At 36.1% G+C, this 25,434-nt stretch overlaps 1 protein-coding gene across 2 annotated transcripts in view; it reads right to left on the bottom strand.

The window, feature by feature from the left end:
- The window catches only part of MAN2A1 (mannosidase alpha class 2A member 1), a 165,189-nt gene that overhangs the window by 59,385 nt on the left and 80,370 nt on the right, over positions 1-25,434 (bottom strand). For both annotated transcript variants that reach the window (XM_032403874.1, XM_032403875.1), the window contains exons 9-12: positions 23,342-23,544; positions 20,111-20,293; positions 15,988-16,102; positions 14,713-14,780 (exon numbers count right to left, since the gene is read on the bottom strand). In XM_032403874.1, the coding sequence (XP_032259765.1) occupies positions 14,713-14,780; positions 15,988-16,102; positions 20,111-20,293; positions 23,342-23,544 (569 nt within the window). The remainder of the gene's footprint in view (positions 1-14,712; positions 14,781-15,987; positions 16,103-20,110; positions 20,294-23,341; positions 23,545-25,434) is intronic.

Genomic DNA, 25,434 nt, shown 5'->3' on the forward strand with positions numbered 1-25,434 from the left:
ATTCAAGACGCTAGAACACTAGTAGACAAGCAGAATCAAGGAAAGGACTCTTATAAAGAAGAAAAGTTAGCACTTAAATACCTCTGTGCTTCGGAAATGTGGTACAGAGGGTGAAGAGTCAGCACCACTTGACTTGCAAAAATTTCTTGAAAGACAGACATTTTTCAATTTTTGGAAGGGATGGGAAGCTGGACAAAGAGGAAAAGTTGAGGCACTTAAGCATGATGCTAGTAACAATCCAATGCAAGTCAGAAGAGTTATGGTGCTTTCTCCTGTACTGTGCCTTTATTAGGGAACTTGCTAATTACTTTAAACTAATTATTTCATAATTCTTCCAAACCTTTATTATATAGTTCTACAATCTCTATCTGCAAAATCTGAAAAACTCTGAAAATCAGGTTTTTTCAAAACTCATTTGGTGGCAAAGCCTAAACTGAACTGACATGAAGCCACATAAAATTATTTATTCCACTTGATCTTAATATTCAGAAATTTTAAATTATTTAATGAGCCCTGTCCCAGACTGAAATATTTATGTAATAATATGCCATATATGCATATTATGTTCCTAGAAAATAAAAATACTGAATTCAGAAAAGATTTCACGTTAAGGATTGAGGATTTTATTTAAAGGTAGGCTATACAAGCAGTCCAAGTCACAGGCTACTTATAGAAGACACCCTATCTGTGGTTCTGAACAAGAAAGAAAAAGAAAAAAACAAAACAAAACAAAAAAACAAGAAATGAAATGGGAAGGAGAACATGAACATATCCCAGCACAGTGCGACAAAGGCAGGAACACAAAATAAATCTGTCACTGAATGGCTGACTATCTGAACCAAGGAATAAGTATCTTTTAACATGACCCTAAATAGGTCACTAAGAAACAGTAAACATTTAAGAATATTCTATTTTCTTTATATATGAATACCCCAAATCCCAACAGGACATACATGCTTTTACTTTATCTCTATCCCAATTCTTAATTTTACAATATCTAATTATGTTTTGGTTTTAGAATAAATGGAAAATCTGTTTCTTTAATAATTGTGTTAGATATGATTTTACTACCTAACTGGTAGGAGAGTCTCGAGAACAAGATTTTAAGAAGCTTCTAGCATCCAGGAGTGATTTATTCAGCACAGACCTGTTTCCACAGTGTGCAGAATACAACTCCAGTCTGAGAGGCAGAGGGCAGGGAAGAGTACTCCATGATCAGAAAATATGGTAGCTGGCCTGAGTCGTCTAGTTAATGAACCTAATAAGTAGATAATGCTAGTTGCCTACCCAATAGCCATTCCCATATTCTCCTTTCCTGACAGAAACTCAATTTTACTCAGGAAGACAATAATCGTAGCTTAAAAAAAAAAAAAAAGCCCTTGATTCTCCATGCTTGAGGTGGCTACGTGACACAGTTCTGGCCAATGAAATATAGTTAGAATTCAGCAAGTGGAGCTTCCCAGAAAATTATTATATCCTCAATTTAATAAAAGTCAGCAGACTCAAGTGGCATAACTTTCATCCTTTGCTCCTCCTACCCCTTCCTGGCTGGAACACAATGCAATGTCTGGAGAACCAGGCACAATCTTGAGACCATGAGAACCACCACAGGCTAATGCAGAGCTGAGAGGTAAAAGGGGCCTTTCACAACCTCATGGAACACATCACAAGGCCTGGACTACCTACTACTTTGAAACTTGGTTTCTTGGGAAGCCAATGTAGCACGCTTTTTGTTACATGCAGTTGAATGCAATCTGAAGCGAAACACTATACCCACAACAAATTATACTAAAGTACCCAAAACTCCTATTGATCTTAAAAGAAGGTAATACTGAATGCAAGATGATTCTCCTAAAGCAAAAATTTTCCCATAAAGATTGATCACTACAAACATACTTTTCCTCAGAGGGATGCTTAGTTTTAAATCTGTCCTTAACTGCCTATCAATTACTACACGTAACTTCTCCTAATTGTCACCTTCTCTACCACAATTTTTAATGATCAATCAGCAAACATCTCTTGTATACCAAGTACTTCTTCCTTATTTCATTCAACCATTCATAACTTCTTTAATTCAGGCGAGTCTTCTTTATTTTCTCCATGGAATGTGAAAGGCAGATTTCATAAAAACTTAAGCTAAACCTCAGAATTTACCAATCCTATGCTCTTTATTACAAAATACATGCTAGCACAGGCATCTTTTTTAACTTTATATAGAATTTTATGAACATAGTTTATTTGACCAATTCCTCGATGGTTATTATTGAACATTTAAGTCTTTTAAAATATTTTCTCAGATGATAAAGCTGAGAGAAAGATTTTGCCCACAGTTCTCTTCATCTCTACACAGGATAGATTTATTCCAGTGCAATGCCTAATTTGAACGCTCCTGGCACATATTACTGGGTTACTTTCTAGACAGACTGCTAGGTGTCATGTAAGAATGATGAATAAGACCCAACCTATGCCTTCACGGGGTTTATAGCAAGCATCTTCATAGGAATATTATATATGTGTTATGTGGGACAACAGTGGTTAAACACACAGTCCCATGGGAGCATACAAGAATGACACCTAATATGACTCAAGTATACTGGAAAAAGTTTCCAGAGAATGTAACATTTAAGGTGAGTCCTAAAAGATAACCAGGGGTCAATCAGGCAAAGAGTGTGAGTGTGAGTGTGTGTGTGTGTGTGTGTGTGTGTGTGTGTGCGTGCGCGCGCGCGCACGCGCGCGCCTGGGGATGTGGTGGGAGGGGGTTTTTGTTTTGTTTCCAGGCAGCAAAGGTCTAGAAGTAAGAGAACATGGTATGTTAAGAGAATTGACAGTTGAAGGGCTGAAACACAGAGTGCAGGCTGGGGTAATGTGAAAGATGATGCTAGAGAAACCAAAATGTAGACACATAATTCAAGTTAAAGAGTCTGTGAGTTTATCCTTAGGGCAGTGGAGAAAAGAAGAGTTTTGAGCAGCTGAAACATCATGGCTAGTATCTGTTAAATGCCTACTAAGTACCAGATTCTACACTATAAATTCATATACGTAACCTTATTTAATTCCTCCAACAAATGTATGAGGGAGGGACACCTGTCACAGGAGTGTTGCCATCACTCAGGGGAGAGACAGTAGCAACCTAAAGTAGGGCACTGGTACTGAAGCTAAGGAGAAGCGGACAAAACTGTGATATGTTTAGGAAGTAGAATGAAAAGACCTGGTATTTGTTTGGGTACAAGGAGAAAGTGAAAGAGAAGAGACAAAGATGAGCAGGGACTGAAGGGGACACTAATGAAAAACTGGAATACATGATCACTCAAAAATTGAGGCCCAGGTAACTGGATGATGATGCTGAAATTTTATTAAGGAGCTCGGGACCACAGAATATTTGAGTAGAGAGTAGGAATCCCAGTTTTATTTTTAATTTAAAAAAATTTTTTAAAGATTTTATTTATTTGACAGAGAGAGAGCACACGCACACACACACAAGCAGAGGGAGAGGGAGAGGGAGAAGCAGGCTTCCCGCTGAGCAGGGAGCCCGATGCGGGGCTTGATCCCAGGACCTTGGGATCATGACCTGAGCTGAAGGCAGACACTTAATGACTGAGGCACCCAGGCGCCCCAGGAGTTCAGTTTTATACGCACTGAAATGGAGGTACAGGTGGACCACCCCGATGGAGCTACCTATCTGGCCTGTGGGCAGAACTTGGCAAACTTTTCTCAGAAGAGATATGGATGTGGTGAGTCACCAGTACATGGACAATAAATGAAGGCAATTGAGTAGGAAATATCACTCTCACCAGGAGCTTTTATCTTTTAAATCTTCCTGAGGCAAAACAATTACTTATTTAAGATCTCTACCTCTTTTAGATGTTAACATAATCTGAAGCCACAGATCTATATTCCTGTAGCTTTTTCTACAGTACATACCTAGCTTCGGTTCCGGTAACCAAATTTCCAGTCATGATCTGCATTTCACGATGTCTCATTATTTTCAATGCCTTCTTGCTTTTGATTCAAATATTAGTCAGCTGAGTTGACTTTATCAAGAAAATATTCAAAAAGAAGAGTACCCATGGTTCATTTTGTGTTTTCATATTTGAAAATGTCTTTTTTTTGTTGCTTTCACATATAAAAGATAACTGTGAGTATAAAACGATTTAAAAACTCTATAGTCTTCTCGTTACAGAGAAGAAACCTAAGTCTGTTTAGCTTTTGTTCCATATTACACAGTATGTATCTTTCTGCTTGGGTACTTCTACAATATGTCCCTTTCCTTTTAATTGGACTAAGTTACCAAGACATACCAGGAGTGACCCTCTTTTCATTTGTATTACCCAGAACTTAACCCTTTTATCTATAAAGTCAGACCTTCTCAGCTCAGAAAACTTTTCATCAGTTCTATCTTTGATCATTGTCTCTGCTCCATTTTTTTCTCCTGAAGAAAATCACTGTCTTTTGTTAAAATCTTGTCCTGCATACCAATCATCTTCTCTCCCGTTGTTTCCACTCCTCTTCCTTTTCTCTGCATTCTTGCAAAGCATCTCATGGGTTTTTTTCTTTCGTGTCACTGGACACTCTTTCACAATGTCGGCCTCACTCTTCAGTATCACTTGTAAAGATGCTCGCTCATCGTGCCCCCACCAGTAACCTTCCCTTTTGTCCTTCCCCCGTATCATCTCACCAGTTTTTCATCTCGGCTCTTTGTTTCCCGTTTCAGATTTCTTAGAGATCATGACTCAAATTTTCTGAGAACTCCAAAGAGGTTTTTTTGTAATGTTTTCCTGGTCTCTGTAATAAATCATTTTAAAAGGTAAATTGTTCTTCTGAGTCTTCATGTAGCGCTACTTTCTGTCGCTCTGTAGAGCCTTTGCAAAGGTTTGCTAGGATAACTTTCCCTTTACTTACCCTCACAGAAGCAGACATCCAGACCCTGTGTATGCTAAAGGTACTCTTGGTCTTTATTTTGGCATTAAAGCCCCTCTCTTACCTAGAGTTAGTTTATTTGACAAGTATTTGGCAAGGGATTCAAAAGCAAGGGATTTGCCAGGGGATTCAAAAGCAAGGTAGTTCCCTGCCATCATGGAGCTAATATTTTAGCAAGGGAGATAGACAGCAAGAAATAAATAAATTAAATAACCAGTTTGTTAATAATGACTAAAGGAGGGGAAGAAAAATGCAGTGATGGAGAAGAGTAAGTTATATAATATATAAAGTATATAATAAGGAATGTAAGTCCACATGCATAGAGCCAGCCTGATTGCAAAGGTCCAAAAGGCTACCACCCAAGGTGGCTATGCCTGTATATTCACTGTTTCATGCCAACTCTGGTGAACAAATGTAGGGATTCTTTCTTCAGCAAAGACTATCATGGGTATCCTTCTGGCCCATGCCACTGTCAATAGTAATTTCCTTGAACGGATACTTCCCTAGGTCAGTGCTCTACCATCAGTTCCCCACTTGTTTCTGCCTATTTTATTTCTTTTCTTTTTTAATTTTATTTTATTATGTTATGTTAATCACCATACATTACATCATTAGCTTTTGATGTAGTGTTCCATGATTCATTGTTTGTGTATAATACCCAGTGCTCCACTCAATACATGCCCTCTTTAATACCCATCACCAGGCTAACCCATCCTCCCACCTCCCTCCCCTCTAGAACCCTCAGTTTGTTTCTCAGAGTCCATCGTCTCTCATGGTTCGTCTCCCCCTCCGATTCCCCCCCCTTCATTTTTCCCTTCCTACTATCTTTTCTCTCTCTTTTTTTTAACATATAATGTATTATTTGTTACAGAGGTACATGTCTGTGATTCAACAGTCTTACACAATTCACAGCGCTCACCATAGCACACACCCTCCCCAATGTCTATCACCCAGCCACCCCAGACCTCCCACCCCTCACCGCTCCAGCAAACCTCAGTTTGTTTCCTGAGATTAAGAATTCCTCATATCAGTGAGATCATATGATACATGTCTTTCTCTGATTGACTTATTTCGCTTAGCATAATACCCTCTGGTTCCATCCACATCGTTGCAAATGGCAAGATATTTTTTTGATGGCTGCATAATATTCCATTGTGTGTGTGTGTGTATGTGTGTATATGTGTGTGTGTGTGTGTGTGTGTGTGTGTGTGTGTGTGTGTGTGTATACACATATATATATACACCATTTCTTCTTTAACCATTCATCTATTGATGGACATCTTGGCTCTTTCCATAGTTTGGCTATTGTGGACACTGCTGCTATAAACATCGGGGTGCACGTACCCCTTCGGATCACCTCATTTGTATCTTTGGGGTAAATACCCAGTAGTGCAATTGCTGGGTCGTACGGTAGCTCTATTTTCAACTTTTTGAAGAACCTCCATACTGTTTTCCAGAGTGGCTGCACCTGCCTATTTTATTTCTGTCAGATTCAGTCTCCAAATTGGTTGTGAAATACAGACACAACGGAAGCCCTCTTTTAAGTGTGATTAAGGCTGGCAATAGACCTATTAACTGAAAGAGATAAAGTTGACTTGAAAGTTAAAGTTTAGGTAGTACAATTTTAAGTTACACACATATGACTTAATAATTCATGTTTTCATATATGTTTTATATATACTTATATATATAACATTTCCTAATCTACTGATATTAAGAGCAAAGCTTCTGGTTTAACTATGGGACCACTAACTGGAGTCCTGTGTCATATCTTCTACATAACCATGCATGTGATTAATCACGTATGGTTTCCAGATTAGGTTTTTCTAAAGCAGACCAAGAATTTCACCACTTGAAAAAATATTAAGCCATATGAGTACAGACTGCTTCTACATCTTTATGACTTCTTCCCAATTTTTTGGGGGAAGTGGTGAGTGGAGTGGTGAGTCACCAGTGACTCACATTTGTTGAAAATTTCTAAAGAACCCAACTTCATTTAAAAAAAACAATCTTTTTGTATAATTCATCAGTTCAATAAAAATTAATCAAATTGTGCAAGAAAAATAACAAGAACAACTGATCTGGGAATAAATAATTGTTTCATGATAATCATACAATTCAACAGAAAGACCAGAGGGAGAGAATTGTACCAGTTTCCCTAGCTAGTGGCCTGTTAGGGACAAGGTCAGGCTATCATGGGCACAGAAAAGGAATGGAGTGAATCAGTTGATCTAGTTGGCCAATTAAATGGAGATTGGTTAAAAGAAATCTTAGGAAGAGAGAATGAAAAGAATAGTTACTTTATCTCCTTAACAGCCTCAAAAAGTAGCCCCGTCCCTGTATTAAAATATTAGTTCTCTGTTCTAGGTGGTAGGTACACAAATTTCAAAGCTTTGGGGGTAGACATTATAAAAAGGAAAAGGAATCAATCTCCACACCTGCTTCTAGAGACCTGCAATGTAGCTATTATTTCTAACTGTTTACCACTGGTCAGTAAGTAATTGTATTTTCCAGTCCAGTTGATCAACTTTATAGTTTGTGGATATCTTAAATTGTGGCAATAGGTTGACTGTCAAACCAAGGTTTGGTGTTCCTCTGATTGTTCATCATCATCTTTGTTTTCATGAGTTTTAATAGGAAATTGAGAGAGTCAGTCTCAGAGTCCCTAGTCTGCCATCACATAAAATGAAAGTGTCAACGTTTTTGTTTTTTCATATAATAGGTGTTATTCATCTAAGTCAATGTAAGGCTGAAACAGTATTTCTGGAATTAATACTCATCATTTCTGATATCATAAAATAGATAGAAATGTTAAGGGTAGGGAGACTGTTGTGGGAAAGGTAGAGCCTTTTCTATTCTCTCCCCCAGAGACCTTTATATTTCCTTGAAAAAAGTCAGGCAAAATACAAGCCTGCGAATGACTGATTTAGAATGGCAAACACCAGATAAGATTATTTGATTTGTGATCCAGACATGATTTCTCTAAAACTAGTTATAACATAAAATTAACTAATATATCATGTTGAAAGTATCTCCAACTCCCTAGGAAGTTTTTGGTTACTTAAAGTAATGTACTATATTCTACTCAAGTCTTTTGGGTCAGACATCCTTTCTAAAAATATCCCACATTACACACAGGCTGAAACGTGTTTCTGGATAATTGGAGAACCGGTCAATCTATATCTTGAAACAAGTCAAAATTAATAAAATGTAACTCAGATGCAACATAGATGAAAACACACAAACACCTTTCACAAGCAAGAAATACTTAAACAAAAAAGCATCTCAGAGGAGAGTTTAGGAACTCCTTCAAAACCAGTAATGAGCATTAACTCTTAAATAGACTATGCTATTAATACCCAGACAGACCTCTACTAGACTAGAACTCAGTTTTTTATTTTTAAGAGTCTCCAGTACTCTCAGTTAACAATTGCCCCATTAAAAGAAAAGTTCTAAAGTCTCTCATAATAACAGAACCTGCAGAGGATCCAGAGTGTCAAATCCTAGTCAAATCATGTATTCTATTATTACTTTAAATTCCCTTGGGATAATGTTAAAATGCAGCCCTTCATTATCAAGGACAGAAACCCTCAATCTCTGTGACTTTGTACATTTGTTTTTCTGCTAACTAATGTGAAGACATTTCTGTACTAGTTTTCTAGTGCATGACAAGATTTGAGCTCACACTGTTATGATCCATGAGCAATAAGCACAGTTCTTACACTAGTCATCACAGTTATCACTGCTAACACTGTTCCAGCTCCCCCAAGAAAAACCACCAGGTACAAAGTAAGGTGCATCGTGATGTTCACAGCTCTCTCAGGAGACGCCACATGCTCAGATTAGAACCACTTTCGTTCAAGTAGCAGAATCTCAGCTCAGTTCTTGAGCTATAAATGACTCTACCAGGTCTATATTATAATAAATAACACTGCCAGAATCTGAATGGTGAGAATTCTATTTCCCTAGAAATTCCACTTCCAAACAATAACTGTACGGCTGTGAATTTGGTTACTTCATTTAAAACTTATGTTTAAACAACTGGTAGGAAGATTAGATACAGTGTGATTTGGTATAAAAATACACTGATGATATAGTAACAGATGAAAAAATGATTTAAAGTCTTGAATTCCATTACACTAATAGATAATTACTGTGAGAAGAATGGTTTGTGATAACAACATTAAAAACACAAAATGCAGAATCAGGCAAATACTCTAAGTCAGCAACAACAGAAAGTCTTGTGTGTAAAAACTGATCTGATCAGCAATGTCCACAGTAGCCAAAACATGGAAAGAGCCCCAATGTGCATTCACTGATGAATGAATAAAGATGTGTATGTATATATACATACATACACACACAGTGGAATATTACTCAGCCATCAAAAAGAATGAAATCTTGCCATTTGCAACAATGTGGATGGAACTAGAGCGTATTACGCTAAGGGAAATAAGTTAGTCAGAGACAGACAAATACCATGATTTCACTAATATCTAGAATTTAAGAAACAAAACTGATGAACATAGGGGAAGGGAAGGAAAAATAAAATAAGATAAAAACAGAGAAGGAGGCAAGTCACAAGAGATGCTTAACTACTGGGAACAAACTGAGGGTTGCTAGAGGGGAAGTGGGGGGGATTGGGTAACTGTGTGATGGGCATTAAAGAGGGCACTTGATGTAATGAGCACTGGGTGTTATAGGCAACTGATCAATCACTAAATACTACCTCTGAAACTAATAATACACTGTATGTTAACTAACTTCAATTTAAATAAAATCTAAAAAAGAAAAAAAAGTCATCTGATCAGGTCAACTCATTTAGATATTTGGGAGTATCTTTTGAACCCACCCATTCTAAAGAGCCTTCAAGAAAGCAATCTCAACAAAGGTAATTCTGTAAGAATGCAATGATGCTGAGAGGCAACCTAAAATTTTTCAGGTCCCATGGTATGAAACTCTAAAATCTCCAATGAACAGTTGTCCAAATGTTGAGCAAATTCAAAGCTTTGAGTTGTTATTTATTTTTGCTTGTAGTATTATTTAGTGTATTCAGAAGCCCTCTGGCATCCAAACTCCAAATACTAGATGAAAGAACTATTTGGGGAGAAGATATACCAGGATACCACATTTTCACATAGAATGTCTATGCATATCTGGTGTCCGAAGTTTAATAGTCTCTTCAGTCAGTAATTAATTGTATTTCAACAAGTCTTTATTCAATTCTTACTATGTTGACTGTAATTCCACAGGCATGGTGGGAGAAATAAATAAAAGAAATAGTTCCTACTGTCAAGGAGTTTACAGTCTAGCAGAATTAACTTCAAATAATTATTATACTGAGAGAAGTAAGAAAACATCAATTCCCAGTTACATGATTGAGTCATTTTAGACCTGATTTAGATGAAAATTTGGGGCCAGTACCATAATGGGATGGCACTTTGGCATCGTGGGAGGAGGTGGAATATTGTGCACATGGTGAATTGTATGTGAATTGTAGTGGCCAGTGGATAAACTGTGGTAGACCATCTCTCAAGATGACTGCCATCATTCCCTTCAAGTAATGGAGAATAATTCCCTCCCCCTGAATCTTGGCTGACCCTAGTGACTTGCTTCACTAAGAATGTAGTGGAAAGGACCTTCTAGGAGTTCTGAGGCTAGGTCCTAGAAGCCTTGCTGCTTCCACCCAGGTGTCTTTCTTGCGTTCTGCTATGGGTAGATTCCTGTGACAACTACACGCAATAAATTAGGGGCAGAGAGAAACTGAAGACAGAAGAGCAGGAAGTCATTGCAGTAGTTCAAGTAAAACATTTAAAAAAAAAAATCATAATAGAAGCCCTAAAACCGGAAAGTAATAGGAAGACAGGAGACGAAGAATGTCAGAGGTGAGCAGAGGAGAAAATCCAAAAGACTTTCCAGCCGATGAAACTTAAAAGAACAAGAAAAGGTAGAAGTCAAAGTGGGTTCTAGAGGCTAGAAAATTTATGACTTGTTCAGGGTGTCCTAACTTTTAACTCTTAATTGTACCTGCTTTCCATATAAAGACTATTTTTCAGCACCTAGACAACCAAAAAGAGAATGATGCTATTAATAAAGATTAGGATCCAAAAAGAAAGCACACATGGAGAAAACAAGAGGAAATTAAATTAGAGGTGCTGGGCAGCCATCCAGGGAGAACCATTACAACAAGCACATGACAATGGAGGTACTGAGTGCCTTTTCTGGAACTGAGTACTTTTAATATCTGTTTGATACTCTAAAGTCACCCAAGCCCCGAAAACAAGGACTTCTTTTGTGTCTCCACATGGTTGGTGGTTTCATTTCAAGTTAATCCCTTCTTTTTTCTGGCCAAAAATCCCTTACCAATAAACGCCTTGTTAAACATTAAAAGCACTTAATGGTAAATTTGTAATGGGTTTGAATAAATTGCTCTCAAACTAAAAGTTTTCTACTTGAAAAATTAAATTTTCAGATTTACAGAAGTTATCTCAATGCAATTTTAGTTGTATACTCCATGGCATTTCACATTATCCACATTAAAAAAAAAAAAAAGTTCCTTCACACATTGTCAAAACACATGATTTGGCGGCCTGTGCTGCGGTGATATTTGCTTCCATCCTGCCTCAAGTACCAAACACTGAAAGAAGACTGAAATCCCTACCTGTCCTAGGAGTTTACCTTCCATCCTCTATGTCCTCCACGTCCCTAATCCTGTAAATCTTTGTATTACAGTTTTTTTTACAATTGGTTTCCTTAGAGGAAAAGAAACACCTCGATTCAAGGATTATTTAAGGCTAGAAAATTTATGACTTGTTCAGGGTGCCCTAACTTTTAACTCTCAATTATACCTTCTTTCCACATAAAGACTATGAATGCATATACTATAGAGCTTACCTAACCTTGTGAACTCAATCAGGCTCACAGATATGTACCACATCCCCATGAGCAGATTAGCCGCTCCTTTTTAAAGACTCCCAAACTAACTTATGTTAGGTTATAGCTATAACTAATGTTGCCAAACAGCATGATCAAATTCATTTACATGTATTATTGAAATTGTGTGAGTTAGGGGCGCCTGGCTGGCTCAGTCATTAAGAGTCCGCCTTTGGCTTGGGTCGTGATCCCAGGGTCCTGGGATCGAGCCCCGCATCGGGCTCTCTGCTCAGCGGGAGGCCTGCTTCTCCCTCTCCCACTCCCTCTGCTTGTGTTCCCTGTCTTGCTGTGTCTCTCTCTGTCAAATAAATAAAAACTTAAAAAAAAAAATAGCTATGAAATTGTGTGAGTTAGATCAGTATTTCTCAGACTTTTCACATAACTCCTTAAAGACTCTTTTTAGACATTTTTTGTTAATCATCCCCCCATACAATTTTAATACAACACTTAAAAGTATATCTGTTATTGTACTATTGAGTACTATTTTTATGCTTTATATATTTAAAAAAATACTTTTTTTCAAACTCCCCAAGAACCAATTTTTACCCTCCTAAGGAGGATGTCTCTCTCACTGAGAATGCATATTTTATTTAGATTAATAAATTGTTGCTCAAACAAGAATTATTCTTATCGCCAAAATAATGCTAAGCCTTAGATCATTATATAGGGACTCATGAAGAACATGAGAAAGACTCATGACCATACTCCTGAAACTTTCAACTTCAAGACTGAGAAGTGCAATATCACTTTCAGTATCTGCTAAATAAAACTATGAAATTCTTCCATTTTAAAGGCCACTGTCATTCCTCCATTCTTCTCTGATTTTGTTGAGAGATCAGCTCAGATTATTTGTGGCTAACAAGTAAAATATAGATTTTAAAACCAGAAGTATAAGTAGTTCTATTCATGAGGTCCTCAAGTACAAAACAGATAATAAAGATACAAATAAGAACTTGACAATCCTAAGTATCCCCAATTCACCTAACTACGGAAACAGTAGCAGCACTGACATTTGGTAGAAAAGAACTGTGAAGGAGTAATATTAAGATGAAGAACACTATTTAAATACAAACTGTTTAAAAGGAAATATCAGAAAGCAATCATTTTACTAATAGTCTCAAAAATGCTATTTACGTTGATATATAATTAAAACTCCTCAATATTAAAGCTCAAAATATATTTCTTCTTAGTTAATACACCTGGATCTCCTTTCTTCCTCCAGCATAAGTAGAGCTAAAATATCACTTACTCCTGGCTAAAGCAAGGACAGTAGAGGAAGAAGAAAAGCCATAGGGTTTGTAACCCATTAGGGCTCCATCCCACCCACCCTACCATGCACCCAGAGGAAGACTAATGGGGTGGGGAAGGGGCATAAATTACTTATAGCAAGCATAAGGCATTCTTACAGTCAACAGAAACAAAGATCTTCCCCTACCAAAATAGAAAAAGGGGGATTATGCCTAATACCAGAGTTTATTAGGGGCAAAATATTTAAGGAACAGCCACACAACCTCAACTACATCAAAATATTACATTTTAAGACAAAGAAAACATTTTGTAATGGGAGTATCATTACTCTCTTATGACCTGGCAACCTGAAAGCTGTTAAGCCTGCAACAGGACTTCAAAGTTGAGACTTAAACTGTCTTTTCCAGTTAATCCCTTCTTTTTCTGGCCAAAAGAAAGAAATGTAGGATTTCTTTACCATTACTTTAGTGATACTTTAGTGTTACGAAAAAATACCTGTCTTCTTGTTCTAAGGTATGAGCTGTATACATTTTAAGTCTCTACTTCCTGAAGAGATTTAGCAAACTAAGGCTTTATTCTCTGAGTAACCAAAATGTCAATTTTATTAGCAATTGTAAATTTTCTTTTTTTTTTTTTTTTAAAGATTTTATTTATTTATTTGACAGAGAGAGACACAGCGAGAGAGGGAACACAAGCAGGTGGAGTGGGAGAGGGAGAAGCAGGCTTCCTGCGGAGCAGGGAGCCCGATGCGGGGCTCGATCCCAGGACGCTGGGATCGTGACCTGAGCCGAAGGCAGACGCTTAACGACTGAGCCACCCAGGCGCCCCTAAATTTTCTGTAATACTTTGATTCCATTTATTTTAAAATAATAATAATAAAGAATACCTAAAATCATGAATTATCCTTTACAATTATTTTTTTATCCTACAATTTGTACATACTGAATTTCTCAATTTAGATAGCAAAAAGTTATATTATATAAGAATATAGTGTGTATCTGGGGATAGTGGGTACTGACCTAGTGATATTTGGTCATTTAAAACAGAAGACTTGGTTAAATGATTACCAATAAAAACAAAAAACATTTCTTTATAAATCAGAGGCAGCCACCAATTAATCACCCCATTTTCAGGTCAACTGAACACCCTTCCCATTTGCCTTAACATAAATCCACAATGCCAAAATGAGACAGTCTGGCCAGCACAATGACAGTTATCTAGTAAACAATTTATAGTAGGAACTTTTCATAATTAAGTTTCTTCCTTCATTTTAAAAATGGGATCAGGGATCAATGAAAAGAAGATAAGTAAACAAAGGGTTAAGAAAGAACATAATCATAAATCATATTTATGATCCCATACCAAATATCTGTAAAAAAATATTGTTATAATTGTTCGTTCAGCAATTAATGTATCAAGCACTGTGTTAACTATTAACATTGAACATGACAGTCATGGGAGAAAAATCCATTTCTTCAAAAAATTTTTTTAAATTAATAAATTTATTAAACAAAATATTGCCTCAAAGTATATCCTGGCTAGGGAAAAGAAACATGAAAAGCAAAAAAGTCAAGTCAGAACAGTAGCAAAGTGTATGAGAAATTATGTATTTACCTTGGCTCTGCACTCAGTGTTATTACAGTTTTTTGTGGTAGAGAACCTTGTGAGTTTTGTTTCAAATCCTGTAAAAATAAACAAAAATTTTTTATTTTACTTTTAAAACTTAAGTTTCAAAACTAGCTATGTAATAGTACTTACAAAAATCCTAAAAAGGACACAATGGTGTCCTCCTTCTAGCTACATAAAGGTCCATCAAAGTTCAAAGTAAGTAATTCTTGTGTGTGTGCATTTTTATGGGGTGTCTTTAGACTTCAGTACGGCATGTGTTACACGGACTACTAGAGTCCAATTAGGAACCAAGTAAATCAAAGTGCTAAAGATCACTTTGCAAAAAGTTTCACTATTTTACCTTTGTATCACAGGTTTCATATCCTTAAGCAATGTATGTCCATTTATTGGATTTTTTACTTTAACATGAAAATATGTAACCATAATTTGATTGCAAGCATCAGTATATGAAAATACTGAACTTATTATCTCTGATTCCAGATGTGTAAGTTCCAATTACATGTAAAATTTCAAAGCCTATGGCTCACAATAGACTCTAATGATAAAATATTACAGTTTTAAAACATCTGAGTTGCCAAATGGAAGTCTAAAGAGGTTTGCAATCCACCATTTTTTCCCACTGTTCTTCCTTGCTGCTGAAGAGTATATTCTTCCTCTCAGAGTATGTTCTGTTTTATTGGCTCCCCTGATCCTAACCACGATACAAGCCAAGGCAGGAATCATCCCATCTAACAGATAAATGAATGAGGGCTCATAGATGTTAAGCAACTTTTTCAGGCCCATGCAATCAGGTACAGAGGTGGGGCTAATAGCTAGTCTTCAATTCCTCAACTGCTCCTCTGCTGTTACACACATCTGAGCACTGCTCACAGCGCTCCATGGGCTCATCCTGAAACCAGAAGACAATTCAGGGGCTTCTAATTAAAGCCAAGCAAAATAACTAATTACAACGTCCAGTTACCTTACAGTATCATCTTAATAGTGTTCTCAAAGCCGTATGTTCCACATAATGAAGTTCATTAGTTTTCATGCTTAGATTTAGTCAGAACAAAATATACACCATAAATCAAATACAGACACACTTACAGGAAAGAAGAACACATAGGTATTTCATATAAAATGATACAAATTCTTTCAAATCATGTATAAGGAAATCACGATTTTTCAAGGTTTCTTTTCACTCAGCTTCTCACCCCCTTTTCTGAACCAAGAACAAAAGAATCACACATTTTTATGATAATATAAAAGGTAGCAACTAACCATGTCTAGGAGGTTATCAAAAGAGTAAGAGTTGTACGAGTTTTTGTCCTTCAAAATAAGAAGTAGTGCAGAATATCCAATTATCTTCTTCAAATTCATTAATGAATGAAAGAGTCTGTGAACCAAAAATTTTTACTGGTCTGAGAAGTAATTCAAACATCGGTATACAATATTTTCAGTTTCTTTAATAATGGCCAAACCACCATCATCTTGTATTCACAAAGTGAAACCTATAATGAACCTATAATGAACTGACTCTTCTTTGCCCAGAACTAAGTACTTAGGAAAAAAAGGTTAGTCAAAAGATTTCACTAACAAGGATTCATTTAAAATAGAAAACTTTCTGTATACACCTGAAACGTGTAAGCTTAATCAAACTACCGATACTTTCTATGAATACCATGCCAAATACTAAGAATATTCAACACGATCACTCCAATAGCTTTAAGGCTTTGTTACCAAAAAAGTGATTTGGTCCTTTACTTTAGAAAACTCTTTAACAAATGTGGAAACAGCAAAAGAAAGCATGAGATTAACTGTCACTCACAAGAATATTCGTTCAGTATACATACTTCAAAAAACTCAAATTCCTGAAAACTTCAAATAAATATTTTGTTGACTTTAGTTTCATGTTCTTGTTCAAAAAAAGAGAAAGTTTTCACAGGTCTGGATAATGAAATTGTCTTTCTCCCCGTTACTTTTCTTGGTCATTAAAATTGTTAATTGTATTCAAATTGTACTTTTATGTCTGAGGAACCAAAGAGATGCGTATGAATCAACCTACTCAAGATCAATTCTGGAATATAATATTGGTACAGTATCAACTATTGCTGAAGCACTACACCTGGGAAAAGAATTTGAAGGTTTTTTTTTTTTTAAGTTCCATCTTGTTTCTTTAAAGCTTTATAGAACAGGTAACCCTAAGTAAAGTCACTGCAAAAATCTGTTGAAAAACTTGGCTAAACATGCTTTCAATCAGCCATTGAACCTATTATGTTTATAGAGTGATTATATTATTTTCCCCAATACAGGAAGCAATTTTGGACCTACATGTTAAGAACATTTTTGTTGGCATGCAATGACAAAAAAATGTTTAAGAGAATTAAAAATAACTTGTTTTTGCAGAGCACTGAGATTACTTTCAAAGATGTAAGTGATCACAATCAGTAAGTTAATTAACTATGCAAATGTGTTATACATACATAGTATTAAAGTCTTATGCATGTGAGTTCAGGCCATCATCCAGCTAAGTTTCTTAGTCTATTCAAATGTTTTCCTAGGTGATAACAAGTGTCTTCACCAGACTAAAAGACAATATGAATGACTACAATTCAGTTATAGGAACAAGCCCCTCGATTTAAGTTTATTTTTATCTACATGGCTATCTTTATTAGGCTGTCAGAACCTGAAGAATAAAAGTCATGTTCTCCATCAGCTAAAACCTTATATGTATTACAGTGCACTGGAGCTTAAACTGAGGGAATGCCACACATCAATGTTTGTATCCTAAAGGCACATGCACAGTCTTCTAACGAGGTAAGCACTAAGTACTGGTACCGTATTCCCCAAATGCTTTCTCAGGATGCATAAAACCATTCTGTTTAAAGCAAAACAAGACTAAACACAGTAAATAAGTTTGGGAAACATTGGGTAAAGCAAAATTTTAATGTTTCAACAATTCATCACTGTGGGATTTCCCAGAGCCTCTAATTTTCTAACATGCCCATATTTTATTATCACTGAACCGGACCATCACTTAGAAATCACAGTTTTCTACTCTGGTATCATTACTACTGTTTCGGGCAGATACTATCATGTTTGTCAGTGAAGTTTGATCTATACATATGGGCCTTCATACTTACCCTTTGTTCATTTTTTTCTCCTACCTACCTTAACTACAACATAGAAATAGGCAGAATTCTAAATATTTCTGTAACTGATCTCATTACCATTTCTTCTCTTGCACATAGCCCCATTATCCACTTTTAGGCTGAACATCCATCACAAACACTGTCCCACTCTAATTCATTTTTTCATGCCATGATTAGAATTAACCTTCAAATAGCCATGCTGTATTCTTGCTCTCCAGGTGATAATTATATAAACATTCAATCTACTGTTGAGAGCAGTACTCTAAGTAAGAATCACCTTTAGATGGCAGAAGAGAAAGCTAGAAGGGTCTGGACCCCTGTCGGCACTGTAGAGCTGCTATACCTGAACTGGGGACCTGAAGACTTCTTCCACGTGGCATAAAAATAAGTAGGATAGGATTTATTCAGTTTCAAGTTGTTATTACTAGCAGCGAAATGCAATCCTTAACTCATACACTTGTTCACAGGGACACTTCTGCCAACATTTGAATAAACAGTCAACAGTCTAAGAACAAGAGAACACCCAATGCTAGCTGCCTCTTTGTTTATAACTAACTTGTGTTTTGAAATTTCCTACTTAAAATGTCTATGCTAATGACTTGATAATTGTGTATGACTTCTCAATGAAGTGTGAAGTGCTCGCAAAGCAAATTTACAAATGTCAAGTATAATTTGAGAATTATTGTCTTTTTTCTCTAAGATGCAATTTTGTATGGTGATGTTTTTATAAGCTAAAAGCATAACCAAACATATGGAAGAACTAATGACAGCCCTTCTGGAAAGGTTATGAGACAGAAAATGTTCGGTTGCAAAAATTCAATGACCTGTACCCAAGTCTCTTTCACTATGGCAGCCAGAGAGAGCAAGGAGACGGTATAGGAGAATGACTTCTTCATTTCCTCTTAGGAACTCTTTTCTGAATATAACCCTCACTTTTAAACTCAATAAACCAAGAAGACAGGAGCAGGTGAAAAGGAAAAAAATGGAGGATCTGACCTTATTTTAAAAAATGCCTTCTGTGGGAGAAAAACCAATTATCATTATCAGCCAATGAATGTTTTCCATTTTAAGCCCAGCTCAACCTCAACAAATGCCAAATACATTTGCCACAAGAAAACTAAGAAGATATTCAAGATGCTACCATGAATATATTTTCAAGGACTCAAGTCAACTAATGAAACCTCAAGAATTTGTTTTTCAAATATCTAGAAAGGCAGTCAAAATACTGTAACTAAAATTTTAATTAACACTTATAATGATTAGTGATATCAGTTGTGGATCAATCTGTAATGTTGACTTTATATGTTGTATACACTTTTAACACATGGGAGGGAGCATTTATTAAAAAAAGAGATTCACTTCTTAAATCTATATTATAAGAAAATCAGAGCACACTTTAACAATTTTAAAATATTATTGAAGTACACCATTATTGATAGGAAAAAAATCTGGAAGAAATAATAACTAAGCCATAATGAAACAATAGTCAAAACTCCTTCCCCAACATAGGAATCTCCTCTACAATGATCCTAATGAATGGTTACCCAAACTAGGGCATGATGATGGAAATCTCACTATCACAAAAGGTAAGCCTTTTGATTATTGGGAAGCACTATGTACAAAGTCTCCTGCTGTTCTGAGCTAAAGCCTGTACTCACTGTTTCCAATCCTGCAATGTGAAAATAACTGAGCTTCCCCTCCCTCACTCATCTCACAGACCTTCTAAGAGTTGAAGATGGCTTTGATATCAATACCCAGGCCAACCCTTCTCATCCCAATTCCTTATATCATCTATATATATCAAGGTTTCTAGGTTCTTCTACTTCCTGGCTATCCTCTAGGCTGAGAACAACTGGATATGAAATAGGATGAAATTAAACTGCTATACAATCAAGTATGGCTCTTTATCTCCTTGGATTATAGCTATGATTTATTTGATACCAAATCCCTGGTCAACAAGGTAACCCCAATTACCACATTATACTTGGGAGAAAACAGAATCAGCTTTATAATAATGTTTTACTACTCCATTTGCAGAAATGCACTGCAATAAAAAGTTAGGACAGCTAGTACATTGTCAATAGAATTCTTGAAAAATGCTTTGAATATTGATGTTTTTCTATAGCAATACTTATAAGGGATGGCATTATTGATATGGTCTGATGTACATTAACAACTTCATCAAAGATAGAAGCCTGTGACCCAAAATTTAAAAAAATTGTTTTATAATCACTTTTTAATAATTATATTACCTGGTACCATAATCCACAACCACCCAATCTTTTGCAGTTCCTGTGATAGCATCATGATGTTGAAACAGTCCCAAATTTCTTCTGGCTTCTGTCAGTGCCATGTAATGGGATGATGAAAGAAATTTACTTATCTTGTATTTCTGAGCTTGTTTCAGGGCGAAATAGTAAAGAATTTCAGCAGCCCTAATTGTATAAAACAGTCATTAATTCTTATTTCAAAACAAACATTTACTATTTAAAATATGTGGTAGTGATACAATTTTTAAATGCGTTTTTTTAAAAATCCACAATTTCAGCACAATTGATAAAAAAGATATTGATAATAAACATTCCTATAAAACCATCAAGGTATCCATCTAATATATCTAGATTATCAATCATCAGAGAACATCATGTCTAAATTGATATAAAGGGCCCTTGTTCTAGATGGTCCTGGAAAGAAGCCAGTACCCACTGGCAGCAAGATAGGTGTACTTATGTATAACATAGTGAAAAAAAAAAAAAAAAAATAGCTCGAAACAGCAGTAAAAAGTGGATAATGGTTGCTGCCCTTTCTTCTCTCCAAGATCAGCCCAGACACATACCAGGAACTTCATCACCAGAAAGTCATTCACTCTCACATACGTACATTAAAGGAGAGACGGTGCGGAAATGGTCACATGAGTGGGAGACTAACAGTGAAGGAGAGGCAGAAAGCGATGGCCTGACAGCTCAGTGACAACAGCTAGTCTCCGTGCTGAATGAGAACATTCAACAACTAGAGGGAAAGTAACAATATAATCTGAAAGGTGATAAAACATATGCTGTCGCTTCTCGTTTATCTTAAAGAAAAAACACTTTGGCTTACGAGTAGTTTTTGAGCAAGAATATGGGGACTTATCATTTTCATGCTTTATTTTTTTCATCAGAGGATATGGTTCAAGACAGGTTTCGAAAAAGTTCTTTAAAAAGAGATATGGCTTGGGGTGCCTGGGTGGCTCAGTTGTTAAGCGTCTGCCTTCAGCTGAGGTCATGGCCCCAGGGTCCTGGGATCGAGCCCCACATGGGGCTCCCTGCTCCGCGGGAAGCCTGCTTCTCCCTCTCCCACTCCCCCTGCTGTGTTCCCTCTCTCTCTGTGTCTCTCTCTATCAAATAAATAAATAAAATCTTTAAAAATAAATAAATAAATAAAATCTTTAAAAAAAAGAGAGAGATGGCTTGATGAAGTAAAAAGTTTAAGAAGGTTCTTTATGCCAAACATATTAAGAAGGATGGAGAGAAAACCAAGGCAGCTTGAAAATGTATCACAATATAAGGAAAAGGATAAATTCAAAGTACTTAAAAAAAAAAAGGAATTGTTTTAAATTTTGAAATAATTAGAGGATACTAAATAATCTCTGCCTTTAAATTCTAATCTTTCTAAAATTCATGGCAGGAGAAACACTAAGTTTGAATTAAAGAAATTGTGTATATATGTTCATCTATACCCATAGCACATATTCCTGGCTTTGCAAAGAGTACCTATACACATAGATATCCCAAAATGTAAAAAGGGGGTTTAAAAAATATTTTCTTCTTTATACTCTTCTATCCTATCCAAATGTTTTACAAATGAGCATCAAGATGAAATATCTATAATCAGACAATAAACTTATTTTCAAGTAAGTTGATTACATTTTGAAATTCATAATTATTATATGGTTTTCTGTTGTTTGATTTTAAAGCAGAATTTTCAAAATATATTATTACTCACACTAAGTACTTCACCTTAAATATGTTCAATAAATTAAAATTGAATCAATATTTGTAACTCTTTGTCACTAAAAAATAGTTGACACTTTTAAAAAAGTGCAGTAGTCCAAAAGAATCTCTACATTACTTAGTACTTTCTCTGTTTTTATCATAGGTAGTTTAGAGTAACATAATAGAGAATTAATATTCTATTGGGCAAGAATGCATCAATCTCTCTAATATAGAAATACTATTTTATTACAAATACAGGAATATGTATCCATCTGGCACATTTGTGAATATCCCAAAAAAAGGCAAAGATCAGGCTTTTGAAATAATGGTGACAGCACGAAACAATAAAAATAAAAAAAACACACTACTATACCAAAGTACAACTCCGGGAGAAATTCATGATCTTTATAAAAAGGCTTTCCAAAATGTACTATTTCTACCAGTACACAGAAGAAGGTAGATATAACATGACTTTTTATTTTTAATACTGAGATTCATCATGAAAATTAATCATCATGAATTCATGATCTGAACTAAGTTGAAAGTGAACTCATCATGAAAATGAATTAAGCTCCCAGGCTACACACACATAGAAAGAGCCCCAGGAGCCCCCAGGGTGGTTCATCTTTACCAAAAAGCAACAGGACCCACAAAGATAGCTACTAGCCACGTGTCATTATTTACGTTTAAATCAACTCAAATTAAAGGAAATTAAGAGTTCACTTCCTCAGCCACGCTGGTCACATTTCAAGTGCTCAACAGTTACATGTGGCAAGTGGCCATACTAAACAGTGCAGAAAACAGAAACAGAAGATTTCTACCACTGCAGAAAGTTCTGTTGGACAGTGACTGAAAGTTCTACTGGACAACGCTGGTTAGAGCGTTTTTGTTTTCTCCTGACTTTTCTGCCTTCTCCCTGTCACTATGCTTTTTCAGCCAATCACTCTGCCGCCATCAGTTCTCATCTCTTTCAAGTTTTGTTCTTCTAAGCAGAGAATCACACCTATAGAAATATGTTTCAAATAAATAAGAACTGAGGTGGAGCCTCTGAAGTTCTCCCACATATAAAATACATTAGTTTTAGATTGTGTACTTTGAGGCCCACATTTTAGCCACAGAGAGGCCCTATTTGTTCCTGTGACCCTTGCTCGTTTCCAGCAATTTAGTCTGTCCGGCTACTGACCTGCAGACACACATAACAATGCCACTGGATATTATCACGGTGTGCAAACAATACCAGTAATTAATTAGAAACATATAAAACATAAGATACAGGAGAAAGTCTAATCAGATAAACTGCTTTTCCTTTCAGAACAAAAGCCCATGTAATAATCTGATTATGCGCTGGAGACATAGCTCTGATTGCATTAAAATTTCACAATTACATTAAACACATCCCAATACTGCATACATGTTGTATATTATGCAAAACTCTATGCTATGCTATGTGCTATGATCACATAAAAAAGGTGAATAATTAATGTAGCTTTCTAAACGTAAATTTTGTACCTTAAATGGGATTCCAATATCCTATCCATTCGTTTGTAGAAGGGTCTGGATGTAAAGTAGCCGCTCCAGTAATGATCGTCTCGGTCAGCATAAGTGAAAAAATCTCCACTTAGAACAGGGAACATGGATTGGCTATTCTTTCTAATGGTTACATCTTCTTTATCCAGTGCATCAAAATAATCTGATAAAGTCCCAAACTGTATCTAATAAAAAAAAAAGTGACACTTAAATTATTCATCTCTACCTTAAAATTACTTCTAGCACTAAAAGGAAAAGTTAATAGTAAATATTTAAGATGCGCTTTCCAGTTAAGATGAAATTCTAGCTCAGATTTTACAAAACTCAAAAGCAGGGGGAAAAATATACAGTAGCTCTTTCACTTGCATCAGGTCCCAAATTAAACCAAAATAAAACTTAAAACCCTAAGGGGTTAGAAGAACTACTGAGATATACAAATCTGTGGATCTGAAAACGCCTTACCAATCTCCAGAATTTCAAAGTGTGCAAGGGTCAGGGAATAGAATAATTCAGAGATGAATAAAAGATGGGAGGAAGCAGCAAAAATAAAACATTTACATACAGTTTGGTTAACCATTAAGTATTTTCATATGTCATATGCACATACACTCCCCTGGCCTCCCCATCCCCCTTGCTTGAGCTCTCATAAGGGAGACTTTAAGAACAGCAGGTCATTAAAAAAATGGACTTTCTCTACCAGCAGGTAACATTGAATAGAAGTAAAACACAAAGAGTGACAAGAACTGCAAGGTTGACTGCTCAAATGAAAAGGTCTTTTGTATAATGATTTAAATTACCAGAACATAAATCCATTTTTATGAGCCCAAGCTATTCCATAAATCAAAGGAAAAAAGAAGTATTATACCACACCATGTAAACAGATATTAAAAGGCAGTGTTTTTAGAGATAAACAGAGAATTTAACAGGGAATGTATTTCTTTGAATATTAAGATGCTATTTTTGTTGTTTCCTACCACACACAGACACATACACACACACAGATACTAAAAGCTACTTTGATTCAATGTGGCAGAAAAATAATTAAGAGTAGTTAAAAACAGGGGCGCCTGGGTGGCTCAGTCATTAAGCATCTGCCTTTGGCTCAGGTCATGGTCCCAGGGTCCTGGGATCAAGCCCCACATCGGGCTCCCTGCTCTGCGGGAAGCCTTCTTCTCCCTCTCCTGCTCCCCCTTCTTGTGTTCTCTCTCTAGCTGTGTCTCTGTCAAATAAATAAAATCTTAAAAAAAAAAAAAAAAAAAAAAAAGAGTAGTTAAAAACAGTGAGTAGCACTCTAGAAGAGTGGTTAAGAACAGCACAGAACCTGGATCCAGATAGCATTGGTTTGAATTCCATCTCTACCATTTACCTAACAATGTGGTTTTGAGCATATTTATATATTGTCTCTGTGTCTGTGTTACAGCTAATAGGGTTCTAAGTAAAATGCTTAGAAACACAACTGGGAAATAATGGTCTAAGTTTTAGCTATCATTTTTCTATTGCAAAGGCAAAATTGCAGCTGGAAACACGATGATATTAGTAAGACAAATAGAAGTTATCATCATGTACCTGTGACACAATAAATTTTATAACAGCAAAATAGATAATTATTTCTAAATCCTTATGTTTACATCACAGAAAAGCAATTTTCAACAATATTACCTAGTCTTATCTTGGCTTCACCAAATACAATGTATCTTGGGCAAGTTAATATATTTGTGCCTCAGTTTCCTCATCTATAATGGGGATAATTATAGTACCTACCAGAAAATGTTCAGAGAATTAAATAAGTTAACTAAAGTGAAGCACTTTAAAAAGTTACTAGCAGGGGTACCTGGATGGCCTAGTTGGTTAAGCACCTGACTCTTGGTTTCAGCTCAGGTCATGATCTCGGGGTCCTAAGATCGAGCCCCACATTGGGCTCTGTGCTGGGCATGGAGCCTGCTTAAGATTCTCTCTCTCCCTTTCCCCATCCCCACGCCCCCGCACCCCCAAAGTACATGCTCTCTCTCCTCTCTCTAAAAGAAAAAGTTAATAGCAAATAGTAAGTACTCAAAAATTAAGTGTTATTTATTACT

This window comes from Phoca vitulina, unplaced genomic scaffold, assembly GCF_004348235.1.
Source record: "Phoca vitulina isolate PV1807 unplaced genomic scaffold, GSC_HSeal_1.0 scaffold6, whole genome shotgun sequence".
Classification (NCBI taxonomy): Eukaryota; Metazoa; Chordata; class Mammalia; order Carnivora; family Phocidae; genus Phoca; species Phoca vitulina.